The sequence below is a fragment of the Syngnathoides biaculeatus genome, chromosome 11 (genome assembly GCF_019802595.1).
Source record: "Syngnathoides biaculeatus isolate LvHL_M chromosome 11, ASM1980259v1, whole genome shotgun sequence".
In the NCBI taxonomy this organism is placed as follows: domain Eukaryota; kingdom Metazoa; phylum Chordata; class Actinopteri; order Syngnathiformes; family Syngnathidae; genus Syngnathoides; species Syngnathoides biaculeatus.
The window spans coordinates 23217895-23237201 of NC_084650.1; the positions used below are offsets into that span (position 1 = coordinate 23217895).

Sequence of the window (19307 nt, forward strand, 5' to 3'; positions counted from 1 at the left end):
ATAAGTGAGAATTTACACAGACATGAGAGACAATGATGCAAAATAATTCTTTCATCAACTGAAACTCCCATCACACCTGAGCACCAGTGTTATACCATTTGAGAAACATAACGTAACTCGGTCCTTGGGGGCTGTGAAGAGTGTCGCAGGTTCAGGGTTTTTCAGACCATGAACACAGAAAGTCTGCCCTGGGACTGACTGTAGTAGTAGTAGTAGTAGAGGCTTTAGGTGTATTTGAATGCAGATGTACAGTATTAGAAATAAGGAATGCTTATATTTAATGTTGGTTTTGTAAATGATATGTTGAAATCACTGGTGTTATTTCTTTCCACGGCACGAATGACAGCCAGTTGGCATGTTTTCTTCACAGACAAGCGCTTCTGAGTTTTAATCTTGAGTAATAAGTCTGATTTTGAATGTTTCATGCTTTCTCCATGTAATTTGGCCTCCTCTTACACTGCGAAACCACATTAGGTTCACGTTTGAGTCACTTGTCCCTAGGTGTGAATGTGAGCATCCATGGTTTGTTGTCTTGCGAGGGGCAGAAGACAAGCCCAGGATGTTCCCCCTCCTCTCAACCCAATTCAGCTGCAATAGGCTCCAACTCTCACGCAAAGCTAATGAGGACCCGAGCTATAGAAAATTATTGGATGGATTTGAGTTTATTACTTAGCTAGCTACTTATAGTTGTATGAATAATTATATAACATTAGACTCTTGTTGCTGAAATCTCGAAAAGCAGAAGTAACTTTAAATTTAATGAGTTTTCCTTGGCAAACCTCTACAAGTCTTAATTGAAATGAGTGATGGAGGTACAGTATAGGTATGCATGGTCTTGGTAAACAACTCTTTTCTCTTTTATGTGTTACACTAAACTTCAACTGCAAGAGATAACTCCTGTAAATGAATTGGCGCAAGGACGCCATGGCTCTGAACTGAAGAACTGACGAAACGAGATATTTCTTCTTTTCACTTCCTTGAAGTGATGTCATATAATCATCTTCCATTTGTTGACAGCAAAAAAGTGAACCCAGGAGCCAAGTAATGCCTTAAAGTGTTTTGATAAATTTAAAATGTGTTTGCGGGAGGGGTGAAGCTATATAGAAAAAAAAGGTTATTATATATAATCTCTATAACCCCGGAAACTAATATACTAGTATTAACTGTCAGCACTGTCATTTTAACTCATGAAGCAACAGCAGTACACTAAGACTGCATCATTTTTATTTAAATGTGATGCACAGAATTACGACGACGGAAAGCTCAGAACACTTCCCTTACAATTAAGGAAGTGTCATGTGTTTTTACACATAAAAGTGAGGTTAACATTCACAAGCACAGAAGGCAAACGCACACACACAGGCTGTGTAAACTTCCGAGTAGGAGGCAACTTCAATGCGTGACTCACTTTCGGCTCGCCTTTGAGCCCAGCTGGATCTTTAGGGTGTCCTCAACCCTTATTAAAGCCACATGTGGCACACATGCATGACAGCATTGTTGCATCCTGCGACTATTTACTGCATGCGGTTCTTATAAACCCCCGTGGCATTCTGGGGCGGCCGAGGCCTCAGATGTTCTCACTGGTGCCGTCTTTGAACATGTCATGTGTTGGCTTGGCCGTATGAGTAATAATTGGGCCGCTGGAACCTGCTGTGTTCGCCACGCTGTACATCTGTTACCTGCATTCGCGTGGCTGTAAAGTGTCTCACTGAGCCGTCATAATGATGATGCCTGCACTCCGCATTTCACTTTAAGGCTACTCAATGAAAGTTGGAAGACATTAAACGTAGTATGACACGTACGGCCGTGTCGACGCAGCATTAACTAAATGTAACTTAACCTCACGAGGGCGGCGGGAGTGTTAGTAATGGACTTAGTCATGAGATACAAACCATCTTTTGAGATATTTTTGAAGGTAGGTCAGGCCTAGTCTAATTATTATCGTGGAAAGTAATTGTTTGTACTTTTTTTTCCAGCGCTAAAAGGCAGGAGGTGTGTTCCCAAACTGTAAAGGTTAAGTGTGAAAGGCTCCAAAAATGAGCACACACCCAAACCTATAACTAAAATTGTGTCTTTCTTTGAGGAAAGTGTAGGATTCGGGTGCTAACCCATCAATGAGAAAAGGAAATTATTATTTACTTAAATCTAAGTTAACAGTATGGAATAGAGGTTTTATTATTACCCAAACTGGACCTTTTAAAATACTACAATAGCGTGTGTCTAGACTCAGCAGGCTAAAATAAAACTTGACCTTCCTGATCTCATGATTGAGACACAATGGGATGATTGTTTCACTAACTTTGTAGACTCACAAGTAAATGAAGATGCAACACACGCATAAGTCAAGAATTCTAATCCTTGTATTTATTTAAATCACATTTTTAAAAAATCTGAATGCAGTTTTTGAAAGCCATGAACACTTGAATTCACATTGTATTGCTTGATAGTTGCTGTAAGAGTTTCTCTTTTAAGGATGGTAAGACAAGGACAAAAACAACAATTTTAGACTAAAATTCTTTCAACAGTGCTTCGGCTCCACGCCCAAATGCTATTTTGGACTCCCTTTTTAATGTTTCATAGCCATTTTGTCAATTAACACTCAGACAGAGACAACTCTGAATGAGTCATTAATAACCAATGAAGCCTCCCTTGTGCTGTGTGTCAATTTACTTGCGCAGAATACCGCAAAGATTGTTTGTTTTCAGTGAAAACGACAGTTACAAAAAATAAAATACTAATCAGTAAAAATAACTTTAAAAAAATCACAGTGCTACTGATCATGTTCTGAGTGGCAAAATTAAATGAAAAATGGTGATATCTTTTTTATAACACTTTTTTTTCTCCAGGAGCCGCAAGCATTGTAATTTTTCTGAAATAAATAATGTCCACTAAGGAATATAAAAACAACTGCAACATACATTTTGAAGTGTTGAAGGAGGTTAAAGCCTACATAAATACAGTTACCTTAAATAAATAAATTAAAAAGTATAAATATACTGTTTACTGTACAGAAAAAAAAAGAATGCGCTTGTGCAGGAAAATATAAAATGCTGCCTGTTTTTGCCTCTTTTCCAGACCAAAATTCACAATTGAGCTCTCTGCTGTTGTTGTAACTGAAATCGGTTTCGGTTTAGTCCGAAACTTCTCTTCACACAATCGGAGGCAGCAAGTGTTCCTTGTTCTTTTTCTTCTTCTCCTACAGCTTGTCTTAACCTAGTGCCTGCCACACTTCAGTTCCAGTCCGTTATCCGGCCCGTCCAGTATTCCATTTTCAGATATGGCCGCCTTCTCCTGAGGCCTGCAGGAATATGCTGAGCTGTCCTTTTTTTTTTTTCCTTTTTTTGACGTGAACACCCAGCAAGGGGTGAAGCGGACACACCCCCCCCCCCCCCCCCCCCCGTTTCCCTTCTTCAGCCGTCTGTGTTCCTCTGCTTTTCTTCAGGACCTCCTTCCTTGGTTCACTTCTCTTTCTATTTTGAGGTAGTATCTCCGCTCCTTTGCCTAACACAGAGGGAGAAAACAATGAGCTAAGCATTTCGACTTCTCCAGTAACGTGGAAAGAAACGTGTCTGTGTGCAATTGTGGTGGTGGGGTTAACCTTTCTAGTAGTATTTCGCTTTTGATAACATATTTCGCATTTTAGATCAGTTCCTCCAAGGTGTCCTTGGTTTTTGGATTTGCACGGTGAGCCACACCAAATGCCCGAACAAGGCCAAATATGGCCCATATACTGTAGCTTTCTCACCACTGCCTAAGACTAATGTATCAATAGGACTTCTTTTGGACCCCACAGCCCAAAAAAAAAAAAATATATATATATATATGCTACTTCCTTGATAAGAGTCCAAACCAACCAAAGCAGTCATTTTGAGGGTATCGTGATGAAGTATTGGACGCATGAATCCTCAACTAAATCAGGGCTTCTCAAATGTTAATCCTGATTGGGTTCACTGGCAAAATGGAGCCTATCCCAGCAGACAAAAGGCAGAGTACACCTTGGACTGACCACTGGTCTATTGCAGGGTGCAATGAGCGGAAATTGACCCAAAAGGGAGCTATGTAAGCCACTACACTATCACTAGTGTCTACCATTTGAATACTTGCATCAGATGCTTTTCAAATTTAGAATGAAGTTGCCTTAAACCTTCTTGGGGGGGCCTAGAAGAGCACTAAATGTACTATTTAACTGATGTTGTACTCACCCTTCTTTGTCTCTTCAGTGGTTGGACGCTAACCCTAACTTGACCTTCTCCTCATTCTCTACATCATATGCTCCCCGCTTGTGAAACCTGGAATCAATCAGAAAACGGGCCTTGAAGACTATTTATGCCTAATTGTGACACATATCATCCTTTGAAATTCCCTACACAGCTCGAGCGTGTGCGTGTATGTGGAATTGCGCGCGCCGATGTGCTGCCGGGCTCACCTGAGCATTAGCAAAAGGCCGATGATGGTGAGGCAGATGGACGAGAGCACGACGGCCACCACAGCCAGAGCAGTGGTGCGGTTGTAGCCCTCCTGAGGCTTCTCCACGGGGAGGGTGAAGAACTCGCACCTTTCCCCGGAGTAACTCGGGTGGCACCTGCACGCGGATGAAAAAGCTTTATTCATCATTGAGGTTACACAGGGGTGGAAATTTTCTTGTAAAGCCCTGGGATCATTTCCAAAAATCACTTTTATATGCTGCTATATACGGTGGGCTATAATACTGCAATATAGTTTACAAAAGCACTTCTTAAACGCAAATGCTGAAGTATAAATACTTGAAAATATCTCTTCAAGGACATGGTGGATTGGGCCAGGATGCTGCAATGATCAAATGTTGACAGTCTACTGCGAAATGCGTTTATGGTCACACCTTTTTTTTCTCCTGGGTTCTATACAACTAATAAAGTAGAACTTGTGAACTTGCTTGGTTTGGAAATCTTTTTTGAAGTTCTCTGCCTGTCTGCTGCCGCTTTCCTCTCTTTTTCTTTTCATTAACATGACAACATGACAACGTCAGCGAGACAAAACCTTGTATGTACAAAGTGTGACGCGAGCATAGATGCCTGATGACTCTTGTCTGACGTGTGCCCTCCATTTTTGGGTGCATTTAGGAAACGGTCTAGTAGCCACATAATGTTTTCTCCTGTGCAGCAATCTTTATTTTGCTTAATTTCACGAGGGGTCTATCAGTGCATGCCCCTGAGCTGGGGGATGTTGGAACTATTACAAATGTTAATTTAACTGGGAAAGACGTATTCAAATCTAAATATAAAGATTTTGTTTTGTCATAAAATGTCATCTAGTATGCAACGTAGACACCTGCAAGAGGACCTTAATTGCACTTTTTTTTTTTACAATGGCATATCCGAAGGTCATTTGTATCTCAAATTTGATCTTGCAACACAAAATAAAGTATTGGTTTAAAACTTGAGAATCTTTTGTGGTGGGGCACTCTTAAATCAAGGTGCCATTGTACTTTCATGAAGTCTGGTTATTGAAGTTATGCTAAAATATATTTTATCCAACTATATTTGCGTTCCTTATAAATGTTGAGCCTTCCATTTTGTAACCTGGTTTATTGCTCTGACTGTTTTGCCCCAACAAAAAAAAAAAACCCCAGAGAAAGTTTCCAACTTTGAAAATTCCTGGGATCTAAAATTGGAGGTGCTACTCACACACATGAGGGAAGTCGGATGTCCCTCAGGTACTGGCAGGTGCCGTGGATGCAGAAATCTTTATACTTCTTCAGGCAAGGATTCCTCTTCTTTCCTTTACCTTTCCCCTTCTTTCTTCCCTTTCCTCTCCTTCTCTGTCCTTCACTGCCTACCGCGTCCAGAATGGCAGATGGATCTTGGGGGTTGCTTGACATAGCAACTGAAAAAAAAAAATATATATATATATACATATATATTTTAAAATGAACAACTTTGTCAACAAATCTGATCGAAGTGTCGTTATCTGTGATGCTTCACCTCTCGGCACTTCCACTTCATCATCACCGGACGTGCTGTCCTCATATTCCTCTCCATCAAGGTAATATTCATCATCATACTCCTCATCCTCTTCCTCAGCTACGACACCTCCTGTGCTCTCCTCCTCCGGCCTTCCGTCTTTGCTCAGGTCCTGGAAGTTGACGACAGTGGTGTGCCGCTGCCTGTCAGCGTCATACCGGTCCACTGCTGCACCGCACACCAGTCTGGACGCCACTGGACAAGTAAAAAAAAACATAGGAACAGTGAGGAAAAACATTGGCATTGCTCTAGTTGAGCCAAAAAGGGTAGGGTGCCAAGGTGGGGGTGGGCCTTTATGGACAAGTTGAAACATGCTCCTTAGGCTGTGAAGGAGGGGGGGGGGGTGGACTTTCAACACTGGACCTTTTTTTTTATGTTGGGCCACCAAAGACTCAGACGTGGGGTTGGGTCTCATTTTCTGCCTTGCTCAAGGGCACACTGGAGCAGAATCGACAACGCACATGACATATCTGAGGCACCAAACCCATTCAATTCAAATTTGTATACAGCAATTTATTAAGCTACACTATGATGTGTTTACCCACTGTCACAAGCTCCACATTCAAGAGTTGTGAGTGAATGTAAGGCAAGGATATGAGTTAAAAATAAATGGATCCGGTTACATAAAAGGACGCTCTAAAATAGCGAGACGCCCCATTAGCTCCTGGATAGAACTGGCATAGCATAAAAAATGGATTACCAATTTTACAAGTCATTTAATAGCACAGTCGTGGCTTGTGGCTTTTTATAACACCTCAGTGGTACGTCGTCACGCATAGGCATGAATAACAATATTAATAAGTTATTCAACATGTCAACTTACCCAAAGCGTGAAGCAGCAAAAGCACAACACTCCAAATCCTCATGACGGCAAAAAAATTGTTGAAGATGGCGGGGAAAAAAACAAGCTTAAAAAATATTACAATAAATAGTCCTTTCTTTTTCAAGGTGAATTTGTGTCAGTTTATTCCGGAAGGCTTCAACCTCTTGGTGGTATTTCACACGTAAAGTGTGAGAGGGAAAGAGCGTCAAAGGAGAGGCTCCGGCGTATTTAAGGGCCACTCGCAATCTTGGCCGCGCCCACACACACACACACGCTGCCAGTCACACGCGCACACACACTCACACGCGTCGTTGAAATGTTGAAAATGAGCAAATCAAACAAATAAAAACAGGAGAAAAGGTATACATGTACAGATGTAGATGTTGGAAATAAGGAACACTTCAGGTTCGATCATATAACGCAACGCAAATGTGTAGAGTAAGCATGCAATAATGGTGGGAAATTGGAGTTTACTGTTTGTTTTAGTGCACTGTGGGTTTGGGGGTTCATAGATTATACAACCAACAGAGTACGAACTAATATTTTACAGATGTAAGTAATTTATCCATTTACCGCATCAACAAAAAAAACTAAAGCAGGGGAAAATAAGAAAGTCAAGGACTTGCAGCAGTGCACAGCAGTGACATCATGAGACTTTTTTTTTTGCTCGCGCGTACCATCTTGTGGTTAATATCGGTCCTGCGAGTGAAAGTTGGACAAAGTTGTCGTCGTTTTTCAACTGAGTTTCGTTCTTACGGCGGCGACGTAAACAAATGTTTACGTATATCGAACCAATACATGACATAACTTATGACAGCACAGTATTACATTATAATTATAGTAGATCAGTTACTATTTAAAAAAAAAAACATTTGCTAAATGTGCCTCCAACCCTCGTGACCATAGGTTGCTCAGTAAATGGATGGATGTATTTAAATATTTTACATATACTGTATAGTACAGAATTCAGTTCAGTAAACTTTAGCTGTAGTTTTTACTCCAGTCAATAGGTGGGGCTTGTAAACGTTTAGGATAGGTTTGATTACAACCAAAGTAAAGAGTCACGTGATTATTCACCACGGAGGGATGGGAGTCAAACATGGCCGGCGAGTTGGGGAAAGTAAACACAGCTGGAGAGGATGGCGAAGCAAATCAAGAGCAAGAGGTCGCCAAACTTTTAAAAACGGAGACGGAGGACAGTGTCTGCGACAGCAACGCTCTTGGCCGGCCTGAGAGGTCAGCGTCCGAAAGCAGCTGGTCGGCTCCTCTTTTGTCGCTTGCTCGTAAGGCCACGGAAACGCTCACCAGCGGGGTGAGTTACGCTCCTGTCCCGAGAAACTCGGGACATGACTCCGCTGAAAGTTCCGCTGCGGAAAAGGAACCTGAAACGGAGTTAAACAGCGCGGGAAAGAAGCTTCCAGGTATGCAGAAAAGAATACGGCAACTCCCGGTAGAACTTCCTCTTGGAGTTCAACTTGGCTGTCACCTGTTAAGACACATGACTTCCAGATAGAAAATCGAGATTTTATGGCTCTGGGATCATGCGAGCGTCCTCTGATTTTTATTACTTTAGCTGGTGTTTGACTGGCGAAATTTTACAGAAAGCTGTTTGAGCATTTCTTAGATATCTTTGATCAGTATCATAAACTCCAGCCAACTAGATTAGTACGGTCTTTGTCTACACCTTAAAACAATTCGGTGTAATACTAGAATTGTTGTGTGTAACTTTTTTTTAAGTATTTACACTACTGTATGACATTTCTGTTCATCAGTAAGTTAACTGTATAATAGTGGGATCACTATATATTACCAGTTACTTCAAATACTTGGGGTCACCAATACAGAGCAATGTGAGTGTGGTAAGGAAGTGAAGAAACGGGTCCAAGCGGGGTGAAACAGTTAGCTGAAGGTGTCTGGTGTTCTATGTGACAGAAGAGTCTCCGCTAGGATGAAGGGCAAAGTTTATAAAATAGTGGCGAGGCCGGCCATGATGTACGGATTCAGACGGTGGCACTGAAGAAACAACAGGAAGCAGAACTTGAGGTGGCGGAAATGAAGATGTTGAGGTTCTCACTTGGAGTGAACAGGTTGGATAGGAATAGAAATGAGCTCATTAGAGGGACAGCCAAAGTTGGATGTTTTGGAGACAAGATTCGAGAGAGCAGACTTCGATGGTTTGGACATGTCCAGAGGCGAGAGAGTGAGTATATTGGTAGAAGGATGCTGAGGATGGAGCTCCCAGGCAAAAGAGCGAGAGGAAGACCAAAGAAAAGGTTGATGGATGTTGTGAGGGAGGACATGAGGACAGTAGGTGTTAGTGACAACCCCTAACGGGACAAGCTAAAAGGAAAAGAAGAAGAAGACTATATGTTACCAATGAGGCAAAATGATGCACCGGTTGAAATCTGTGCGCTACTAGTGACCTACCACGAGTGATATTATTAAATTTTACTACTTAAGATTCTTCCTTTAACTAGTACTGTTGCATGGATAACTAGTGCTTTGCCTTGCTAGTAACAGGTCGTTTTCCTCAGAGTATGTCAAAGTTGTCCCACTAGTAGTTCAAGTAATGTTATTGTCGGGTCTGTTATACATACATGACATGCGACATACCTGAAATAGCATTCCTCTCAGACCTGCAGTGCAATAATGGACTAAAGAGTTAATAATAAATGAATAACATGAATAAACGGGTATGTCTAAAGTGTGTACATTGTGCCTCATACTGAAGATCAGTGTTCCCCAACCTTTTTTGCACCGCGGACCGGTTTAGAGTAGGCATTTTTCTCACAGATCAGATACGTGTGTGTACGCATACACACACGTGGTTACTTATGCGCTTCTGCTTCCTCCTACACCGTTCATGGTGCGTGCGCTGTGGGCGCGATGCAGTAGTAGGCAGCAAGACCAGACTGCAGTTCTGTAGGTCCTCAGTGAGAGTAGACATTTAACTCCGTAAAAATATTTCTACCTTTGTCAAGCAGAATCCTACAACCGTATCTGTATCAGAGCGGACTTTGTGCGTGAGAGTTAACTGTTGAAATAAACCCAAATTTAAGAAGAACTAATGTTGTGTTTCGTTTGTGAACATTTTGTTCAAAAGAACAAATCTTTTCAGTAAATTAAATGAACTGAATCAGTTTATGATATGATTCGTTCTTTAAACGTTGACGCCATTAGCCAGCCCACTGGGAACGGAATCTGAAGTGTTCTGTACAGTCTTGATGTGTCAATTGCAACATGCAGCAGTTGCTGCAAAGAAGATCTGGTCAATATTCAAAATAAAAGATTGACCCGGAAATTGCAATACAACACAAATTATATAAATTGGTCATTCTTTCTCTGTAGCCCGGTAACAAATGCCTCACAGCCCGGTACCAGTCCAAGAGCAGGTTGTTGGTGACCACTCCTGTGGACAATGTAACCAATATGGTCAACCTGGCTGAGTTAACAAGAACTGCAGTTCCAATATATGGTATAGATAGATGTGTGGTATTGGGATTATGAGCAGCAGTATACATGGTTGAGTATTATGGACACCGTACTAAATTATATACATTTATAACATGATATACATTTAACAGTGTAGCAGAATCATCAGTTGGGTAATGTAAACAGTGCTGCAAGGGCAATGCAAATACAGTACTTAAATTGGGGTTTGTGCATGAGTTCAATTAATGGTCTGGAGTCAATGGTGGTGGGTGCCAGGGAGGGATAATAATAACAATCTGAAGTCTGACTGTTGTGTTTACAATGCTTCTGCTCTCTGTTAAAACAGTGGTGCCTCCCAAAGATCCCATGGCAATAGAAAGGTCCAATCTACTCAGCATGCTGAAGCTAAGCATCAAGGTTTTAATGCAGTCCTCACTAAGTTTGGGCAGGACGTTGCACTCAGACTACCCCCCCTTGCAGCAGTTCTTCTTAGTCCTGGAGCACTGCCTCAAACATGGTCTGAAAGGTGACATAACTTAAATATAAACTACAACGGATCAGAATCTATATGTGTAGAATATCAGTTCAGTGACATCATCTTGTTTTTCACCACATTTTTCAGTCAAGAAGTCTTTCATTGGTCAGAACAAATCCATCTGGGGACCTCTGGAGCTGACTGAGCGGTTGTGTCCAGATTCTGCCAACATAGCGACAAGCGCCAGAGACCTGCCTGGCATCAAGTATGATTCGTTCACCTATTTCACTGTAAATCTGTTATTAAAAAAAGTTGAACCAGAACCCAAGAATCACAATTTCCATTTTTTATCGAAAGCATCATGTGAAATGCCACACTACTTTGTGAAATTTGCATGTTCTCCCCCATGTTTGCATAGTTTTCCTCCGTAACATTCTTCCTCATTTCAAAAACATGCTTAGAGTTCTTAATTAATCTAACAAAGATGTTTTGGGAATTTGTGTGTGCATGGTTGTTGCTTTTATCTGCCTTGCAATTAATTGGTGACCATTCCGGAGTATATCCATCTTGTTGCCCAAAGTCAGCTAAGATAGGCTCCATTCACCCGCAACCCAAATGAGAACAGATAGCATTAGAAATGAATAGACGGATGGATAGAATTGGTCTGTTATCTCTTTTTAGGACTGGTTTGGGGAGAGGGAGAGCATGGCTGCATTTAGCGCTCATGCAGAAGACAATGGCTGATTATATGAAAGCCTTGCTGGAGCGCAAAGATCTTCTAAGGTTTGTAACATATTTCAAGACTTCGGTAATTATGTTTAACATTTCATTGTAGCAAATATTGGTGGAAGTGAAAATGGAATTTAGAAAAAGATATGGAGGAAAGTAAACCCCTGCGTTCACTTCCGGGTTTGTCCGATTTACGATTTATCATTGAAATTAAACTAATTTGTCTTGTAAAGGGGCACCGTGTCACTTTTTATGTGTACAACATTTAGGGAAAGTGGCAGTCCCATAATTTGAAGGTTGCTATGTGTGTGTTTCTTTCGGCTTGTCCCTTTCAGGGTCGCCACAGCGTATCATCTCAGATGAACGCATATATATGTTTGGCACAATTTTTACGCCGGAATTTGAACCTTGCTATATTTTATGAAATTTTGAGTCCCAGACAGCAGAGGTTCATTGTTAAACTAACCCCACACAAAACACTACCAAGACTGGAATTTTATAGAATGTTTCATAACATCTGCAAGGGATCTCGATTGAAACACACAAAGGGGTCTGACTAAAGAGAAATTAACACTAATGGTGAAAAAAATAAAAGTAGGCGTGCGAAAAGGGAAATAGACCATTGTGTGTTGCTGGGCTAAAAATGTAAATGTGTTTAATGCGTTGAGTTACAGCGAGAGTGAGCAAAGGTGAGATTTTGTGTGAAGCTAATAATTTCCCCGGAATTATTAGTCACTAACACTGTACAGTCTGGGAGACAAATGCAGTGTCTCCTCACGAACGTATATAAGATGGTCTCTGGAATTGGTCACTCTGGGCACATATCAGGAGACAAGGGAGTAGGTTTGGTTAAAGAAAAAGATGTACAAAAATTAACAGAGAAGGAATAAGCGAAAAAAGTTGTTCTTCACATGTTCTGAGGGAGGTTGCCACTATTTCTCTTCCTGGCTCTTCGGGGACTTGCTAGGATTTTCAGAGCGATCACACTTGGCTGGAAGCGTACTTGGTTCTTTAAGTAGCAGCTGCTCTGACCGCCTAGCCACGCCTCGCATATTTGCTGCGAAGCTGAGTCCGTAGTCCGTTCTCATCCCGACATTAGCGTTGGCTGAGCTGCACGTCAGAACAAAAGGAAGGGAAGAGGTCATCAGAGGCTGCCCCTGGGCTGGGGAGCTGCTTGCAAGAGTGAAGAGCAAAACAAAAGAGCAAGGGTGAAGTATCGCGTGGGCGTGTCAGTGAGGACTGAGGACCAGACGAGACCACAGCCATCATCTTGAATCTAGTCTACAATTTTGACAAATAAAGTGGGTATAAAATCGTACTTTACTACTACTTTAAAAATTACTCTCAACTTTGCACTCTCTACTCACAGGTCAAGCATATGGGGTGACTCAAATTTAGTCTTGGCAAATCAATTGGTTTTTATTCAAATCACATTTCATGCTGCTTAGAGTCAAATCAAAACAAGCAGTTCTCAAAAATCTTGCAGTTGTGAAGGTGACACACTGACACGGATATCAAGGCATACATTTTAAATAATTGGGCAGACTTTGTAAAATATAAAAACACAAATATTCCTTTGGGCAAACATCAAATGAGAGCAGATAGGCCGGTGGAAATATCAGGGTGCCTTTGATTCTTAGGGGTTCGGACTTCTATTAATTAGTTTTGAGTCCACTGGGTATATTCTTGTGGCAGTCTTACAGCAGGGCAGCCTGGAAGAATGCAGCCCATCGCGTGGGGAGGGTTTCTGGGACTGCGTCAGAGTCTGTGGTCCTTCTTCCTGTGTAATCATTATTAATGCCATCCATTATTGTCTCCTCCTAGTGAGTTTTATGACCCCGGAGCCCTGATGATGGAGGAGGAAGGGGCAGTGATGGGGGGACTCCTCGTGGGCCTCAATGTAATTGATGCCAACCTCATTATTAAAGGCGAGGATCTGGATTGTCAGGTAAGCGTTCTAACCTCCTCTCTTAATTATTAATCAATCAAAACACACATTGGTATTGTTCTGTTGTATAGGTGGGAGTCATTGACTTCTCCATTTATCTGAAAGACTCTACCAGCACCGAGACACTAAAACAGTGAGTACCTGCTCACAGATCAATAACAGTTCAACCTCAAACAAGATATTTCAGAAATAAATACAAAGAAATTGACACATTCTTGCACCCCCAAAATTAAATTGATCAAGCCATTTTATCACATTGCCCACATTTTCCTTCCATCAATTTCCTGTACCACTTCTCAAAGGTCACAGACAATTCTTTGTAAGAGGTACACCTTGGACTGGTCGGCAGCCAATCATAGGCTACATATAAACAAACAGCCATTAAAAATTTACACTTTCAGGCAATTTAGAGTTTTCACTGAACCTAGCATGGATGTATTTGGGATGTTGGAAGAAATTGGATTATCGCTTATTCTGTTCTGGGTTATGGGGTGCTGCAGCCTGTCTCAGCTGATTTTGGGCAACAGGCAGCCTAAACCTTGAACTCATAACCAGTTAGTTGCATGGCACATGGGGACAACCACACTCACATTAAGACCGTCACTGAGTGAGAACTGAACCTACGCTGCCTGGGCCGAAGTTAGGCAAATGCACCACGACACGATCAGTGACTACCCTTGTACCATTTCTGTTTCATTCACGTCTTTTCAGTGATGCCAAGATGACCGCCATCTTAGATCAAAAGCATTACATAGAGGAGTTGAATCGTCACCTCAGTGGCACCGTCACTGATCTTCAGGCAAAGATGGACTCCCTGGAGAAAACCAACAGCAAACTCGTAGAAGAGGTCAGAAGTTGATTGCGTTGGCAACAAAAGGAATTGTTGTTTCATTGCTGAGTGTAAATGTGCTACACAAAGCATTTAACTATACCAATATCATGTTTGGACGTTACAAATTACATGTAATATACTAGTTTGTGCTTCGACGTTAGAATGCATGTGCGTCGTCATGGCACTGGAAGACACGCTGAGTTAACTACCTAAATTACTGTTTTTAATATATTGATGGGCTACTTCAAACTGATGTACAGTAGCTAGGAATAGGGCCAATGCACCTACAGGATATAAACCCAAGTAACTAATAGCTCTTCTGAGAAATAATGTTGATCACTAAATCACCATCTCATACCAAAGATGTTTGTCGGTGTTGATGCATTTACAGACCTAGCCCATTCAATCCGTTTGAACAACCTGTATGTGAAATGGTGATATTCATCATCATTGATCAAACATTATTGATCATCTCTTTCTCATTTAGCTGACAGCAGCAACGGACAGAATTAACTCTCTTCGAGAAGAACAGGAACAGCTGAGACAGGACAACGAGCAGATCTTGCTGTCCAGTCAGAAAAAGGAAGAGGTCCAAATGCAAATGCTTGACTTGTCCCCCGATGACACGGCTCCAAATGGGACAAATAAACTCCTAAACTGTGTGCTGTTTTGGGTTTTTTCAGGCTGCACTTCAGGATAGCCAGGCAGAATTGGACACGTACAGGCAAACCCGGCAGGGCCTGGATGAGATGTATAATGTTGTGTGGAAGCAATGCAAGGAAGAAAAACGCATTCACCAGGTCAGGTATCTGAATTATTCAGCTAGGTGTACATACTCATCTAAAGCCCCTTAACCCAAATCAAGGTGTAGTGAGTACTGATTTTTTTTTTTTTGCCTTAAGTGACAGAATAGGTGCATGCACAAGCATGTCACAATAACTTTGATAGCAATTTATTGTCCAATAAATAACATTGTCACAGTTTTTCCAGACTCAATAAATTCTCATTGTTGTAGTGAGCTGACAGAGTTGGACAACTGTGTCATTAGCTTGGAGTGGGCTCATAGAACCCTGGCAGACTGGTACACTTTTGCCGTGTTGGCGTCATCCATTATTCCAGAGGATGGCTCCGTGTGCACCGCATATATTCTGTTTCCATGTGATGTGATCCATTCTGATCGGCTGCGTACACATTTGTATTTAATTTAATTGGAAAAGTCGTGTTATATGCGTTGTGATTGTCATTTCATTAATCAAAATTGAGGTTTGTCATCCATTCTGCACAGTAGTTGGGGTTATTTTTATGTTTATTCAAAAAAAATGCTGGGTAAAAACAACTCATAAGTGGTTAAAATATCTCCATTGGATACGAGGTGCATTGGGAGCCGTCATATTTACGTGAATGAAGTATTTGTGTATGTCAAGACAAAGTATGGGCATACAGCTTTTCCTGAATGATAGCGTACACAGCAAATATTTACTCATCAGTTTGGCAAAAAGGATATTCCACCCCTTTCAAACCAAATGAATTTCCAGTCAGATATGGACTGTTTATTTCGATTGAGGTATTTTTATGCCACTTTTTGGGGGGTTCGGTTTGGGCTTCGCAACTGAATAGAAAGCTCCATTGTAAACCAAGCTGGTCTTGGAGCACTTTATTCTTAATTTCAGACCCTGGCGGGGGGGAGACCATATCACAGAGTAAAGCAAAACAAGAGAGGAAATTGGTACAATAATGTTAATAATAATAACAATAATGATTTAAAAGCAATAAGATATTTAAAAAATAAGGCCAGACCTTATTTTTCACGATTTTGGAGGCATTAAAAAAATCACTATTGTTTATCATTATAGTTTTTGGGAAAATATATCTTTTTTTTTTTTTTTTTTTATAGTGACAGGGCCATGTATGCATCTGAATACCCTATTATCAGTTTATACATTTTTTGAATGTACAGCATGATGATACAGTCACTTGAGAACATCTGTTCGATTGTTCGATCTGTACGGAATAATGTATCAAAGTTTTCCTCCATATTTGGACTGGACAATGATTTTTTTTTTTTTACTATATTTTATATGAAAACATTTACTATATTCCATGTCACTTCTCATACTTTGGAACTTTGCTCTACTTGATCTTCTAGAAACATAACTAGAAATATCATATGGTCTTAGTGAGAATAAATAGAAATGTCCATGTGGCTATGACAATAAATCTCAGGTCACATCTTTCATTAAGTGTGATTTGTGAGAAGGATAGAGCTGAGTTGCGTTATGAAAACAAGGTTACCTTATGTGTGGACGGAAGATGGCTCTGACGTCCACGGTCCATCTGAAAGGTGATTGTATTGAGTGGAGTCTGAAATGTCACCTTTTGGCAATTTTTAGGAGTTGGAACGAGAGCTGGAGCTTCAGTTAGGGCTGAAGCAGGAAATGGAGATGGCCATGAAGCTCCTGGAGAGGGACTCACATGAGAAACAGGACTCACTGGCAAGCTTGCGACTCCAGCTGGACGAAGTCAAAGCTCTGAACGTTCAAATGTACCACAAAGCCCAGGTACGTGGTTGTAATTACAATTAAAATGAGACACAAGACACGTTTGGAACAGTTTTGGGGCCCTGCAGGACTTTGAACGAGAGGCGGCCAAAAAACAGGCAAAGGCTGAACAACTCGAGCGGAAGATGGATGAGATGGCAAAAGCAATGACTGAACTACAGCTGAGGTCGGTTTATGTGCATTAATTTCACTGATGACGACAAATGATGCCAATGAGTTTGTGTGCTTTCTAGGCTGCAGAGTTCTGAACAGGATCGTAAGAAGAGCGACCAGTCAGATAAAGACTTGAGAGTTGAGCTGGAGGGAAAAGTGAACGCTTTGGAAAAACAACTGACTGACCTGGACTCACTAAGGTGCACGCACTGAACAAATGTTTGAAAAGAAAATCAGAATCAGCTTTATTGGCCAAGTGTGTAAAAACACACAAGGAATTTTTTTTCCGGCAGTCGGTGCTGCCCTGGTACAACAGTCAAAACAAAGAACAACAAAGTAACAAGAACAAGAGACATGTATGTTTATGGGAACTATACCTTATAAGTCACAGATATGCAAGATGAAAAGTCTTCTTCACTTAGAACAGGTAGGAGATAAGAGTGTGTCGACGTCCCACATTGTGTTAAGCTTGTACAGAGTGCCTTTACCCGTTCGCGGTTTCCGTTATACACCAGTGCAACGACAATTGTGCAAAAAGGGAGCAGTGTAAAGTGACGAATCGTGCGATAGTCTACAAAATATATTACTCTGAAGGATGTTCAGAAGAAATGGACAGCACCAGCGTCACAGCAAAGGCTGTGTGAAAATTGACATTTTCTTTCTTTATAAATCTGCAAAATTTTCAATAATTGTTTTTTTTTTTTTTTTTTCATTTCTGCGGTGCTGTCTGTACATTCATGAGGGGAAAAAAGAAAAATATATTTTAACATGAGTGCAGTAGAACAGAGTGCAAATTTTAAGGGGGTCGGTATACTATTCGTACCCATCTAAGTTTCAAGATGGACTATTTGGTTGTTAATATGTTTTACGAACTCATCATCCTCTCTATGGTCAGGCTGGGGTTGGAAAAGGAGCTTCTGGCGGAGAGGGAACAGCGACAAGGTCTTCAAAAAGCCCTCCAGAGGGAGCAGGACAATAGTGTTGAGCTTCGCACGCAACTCCAACAACTCCAAGGCCTCCAAGCCGTAAGTAATTCATATCAGTGTATTTGATGTAAATGATGGTGCGCATAAACGTTATTACGCTGTAACCAATATGGTCGGAATAGTCAGTAGAAAATAGCCCCCAGTGACCCTTTTGGATGTACGCTATTTATGTGTATTTAAGAGAAAATTGCAGCAGATGAATAGCCTGCTTGTTTTGTGATTGCGCAGGAGCTTCATGAGCTGAAGCAGGAGAAGCAGCAGCTGCAGCAGATGTGCGAACAGCAGGAGCAAGCTTTGCAGGAGATGGGGCTGCATCTCAGCCAGTCAGTGCTCATGCAAGTTTTCTTATTGTTGCCAGTGACATGTTATGTTATTCCGTCATTTTTCTCCGAGGTCTAAACTCAAGATGGAGGACTTTAAGGAGGTCAACAAAGCCCTGAAGGTATAATGTGAAATCCAGTGACAATATTTATTATAAATTTGAAATGCTGTTAAATGGTGATCATTCCTTTCAGGGCCATGCTTGGTTAAAAGACGACGAGGCCACGCAATGCAAGCAGTGTCAGAAAGAATTTTCCATCTCACGAAGAAAAGTAAGTTTGGGGGGGTTTTTTGTGTTTAATTCAGACTGAAGTCAAGAATTACAATGTTCTCACAGCTTTTTTTCTTTTAGCACCACTGCAGAAACTGTGGGGATATTTACTGCAGCACTTGCTCCAGTAACGAGCTTGCCTTACCTTCATATCCTCGTCCAGTGCGAGTTTGTGATATGTGTCACTCCTTGCTGCTGCAGAGGAGTTTGTCCAAAGCTTCCTGACAAGAACCTGCCGTTTGGATATCACACTGCACAGACACTGTTTAACCACTTGTTTATGAATGTTGATTTGGTTTTACATCTGAAATGGTTTCCTGAAACAATTAATGGATTACATTCTTGATGCAGTACTGTTTCAACATATTTTGCTGTAGGAGGGCAAATGGCTTGAACTCATTGTCATCAAGCAAGACTGAGTGAAGCCTTTTCATGCCATCTTTTCTATGTACAAGTTATGGATTCCACCAAGATGCTTTCCCCCCACCCCCAGAATTATTTACATCATGCACTAACACTGCAGTAGCTGTTTACATCTCTCCACTTTTCCATCTTTGAAAATTGTATAAATTTTAGAATGACAAAAAATCTATTTTAGAATGTATAAAAACATGGTGGGATTGTGGACACACTTAACAGTTCTTTGATATGAGTAATTATGCATTTTTAACTTGTTCAATGAATAGCATCTGCAATGTTTTCATGACAGTCCAACTGGTTTATTCACAGAAAACAAACAGAATTAAAGGCAGAAGAGGTTGTGACAACTGATTCCAGATG

At 41.1% G+C, this 19307-nt stretch overlaps 2 protein-coding genes across 3 annotated transcripts; one reads left to right on the top strand and one right to left on the bottom strand.

Moving 5' to 3' along the window:
- Nucleotides 1-2349: 2349 nt before the first annotated feature.
- On the bottom strand, nt 2350-7012 carry hbegfa (heparin-binding EGF-like growth factor a). Of its 2 annotated transcripts, XM_061835903.1 has the most exons (6): nt 6823-7012; nt 5961-6194; nt 5664-5862; nt 4427-4582; nt 4203-4289; nt 2350-3501 (listed from the first exon to the last, which is right to left on the bottom strand). In XM_061835903.1, exons 1-5 carry the CDS (start codon nt 6863-6865, stop codon nt 4217-4219), a joined length of 705 nt encoding a protein of 234 aa, XP_061691887.1. In that variant the 5' UTR covers nt 6866-7012; the 3' UTR covers nt 2350-3501; nt 4203-4216. The 2 variants fall into 2 exon arrangements, with proteins under 2 accessions (XP_061691887.1, XP_061691888.1); XM_061835904.1 differs by lacking the exon at nt 4203-4289.
- Nucleotides 7013-7879: 867 nt separating this feature from the next.
- Nucleotides 7880-19248, top strand: rufy1 (RUN and FYVE domain containing 1). Its single transcript, XM_061834658.1, has 17 exons — nt 7880-8243; nt 10601-10780; nt 10877-10994; nt 11411-11512; nt 13283-13406; nt 13478-13539; nt 14118-14253; nt 14726-14827; nt 14922-15038; nt 16629-16796; nt 16865-16962; nt 17030-17149; nt 17845-17974; nt 18164-18258; nt 18329-18377; nt 18451-18528; nt 18609-19248. Exons 1-17 carry the CDS (start codon nt 7922-7924, stop codon nt 18750-18752), a joined length of 2145 nt encoding a protein of 714 aa, XP_061690642.1. The 5' UTR covers nt 7880-7921; the 3' UTR covers nt 18753-19248.
- Nucleotides 19249-19307: the final 59 nt, after the last annotated feature.

Excerpts from the sequence above, each read along its gene's own strand:
- hbegfa (XM_061835903.1), bottom strand. The coding sequence starts at position 6,865 with ATGAGGATTTGGAGTGTTGTGCTTTTGCTGCTTCACGCTTTGG. Across the intron at positions 5,863-5,960 it reads TGAAGTGGAAGTGCCGAGAG|TTGCTATGTCAAGCAACCCC; the intron begins GTGAAGCATCAC and ends TTTTTTTTTCAG. Across the intron at positions 4,583-5,663 it reads ATCCGACTTCCCTCATGTGT|GTGCCACCCGAGTTACTCCG; the intron begins GTGAGTAGCACC and ends ATCCGCGTGCAG.
- rufy1 (XM_061834658.1), top strand. The coding sequence starts at position 7,922 with ATGGCCGGCGAGTTGGGGAAAGTAAACACAGCTGGAGAGGATGGCGAA. Across the intron at positions 8,244-10,600 it reads CGCGGGAAAGAAGCTTCCAG|TGGTGCCTCCCAAAGATCCC; the intron begins GTATGCAGAAAA and ends CTGTTAAAACAG. Across the intron at positions 18,378-18,450 it reads AGGTCAACAAAGCCCTGAAG|GGCCATGCTTGGTTAAAAGA; the intron begins GTATAATGTGAA and ends CATTCCTTTCAG.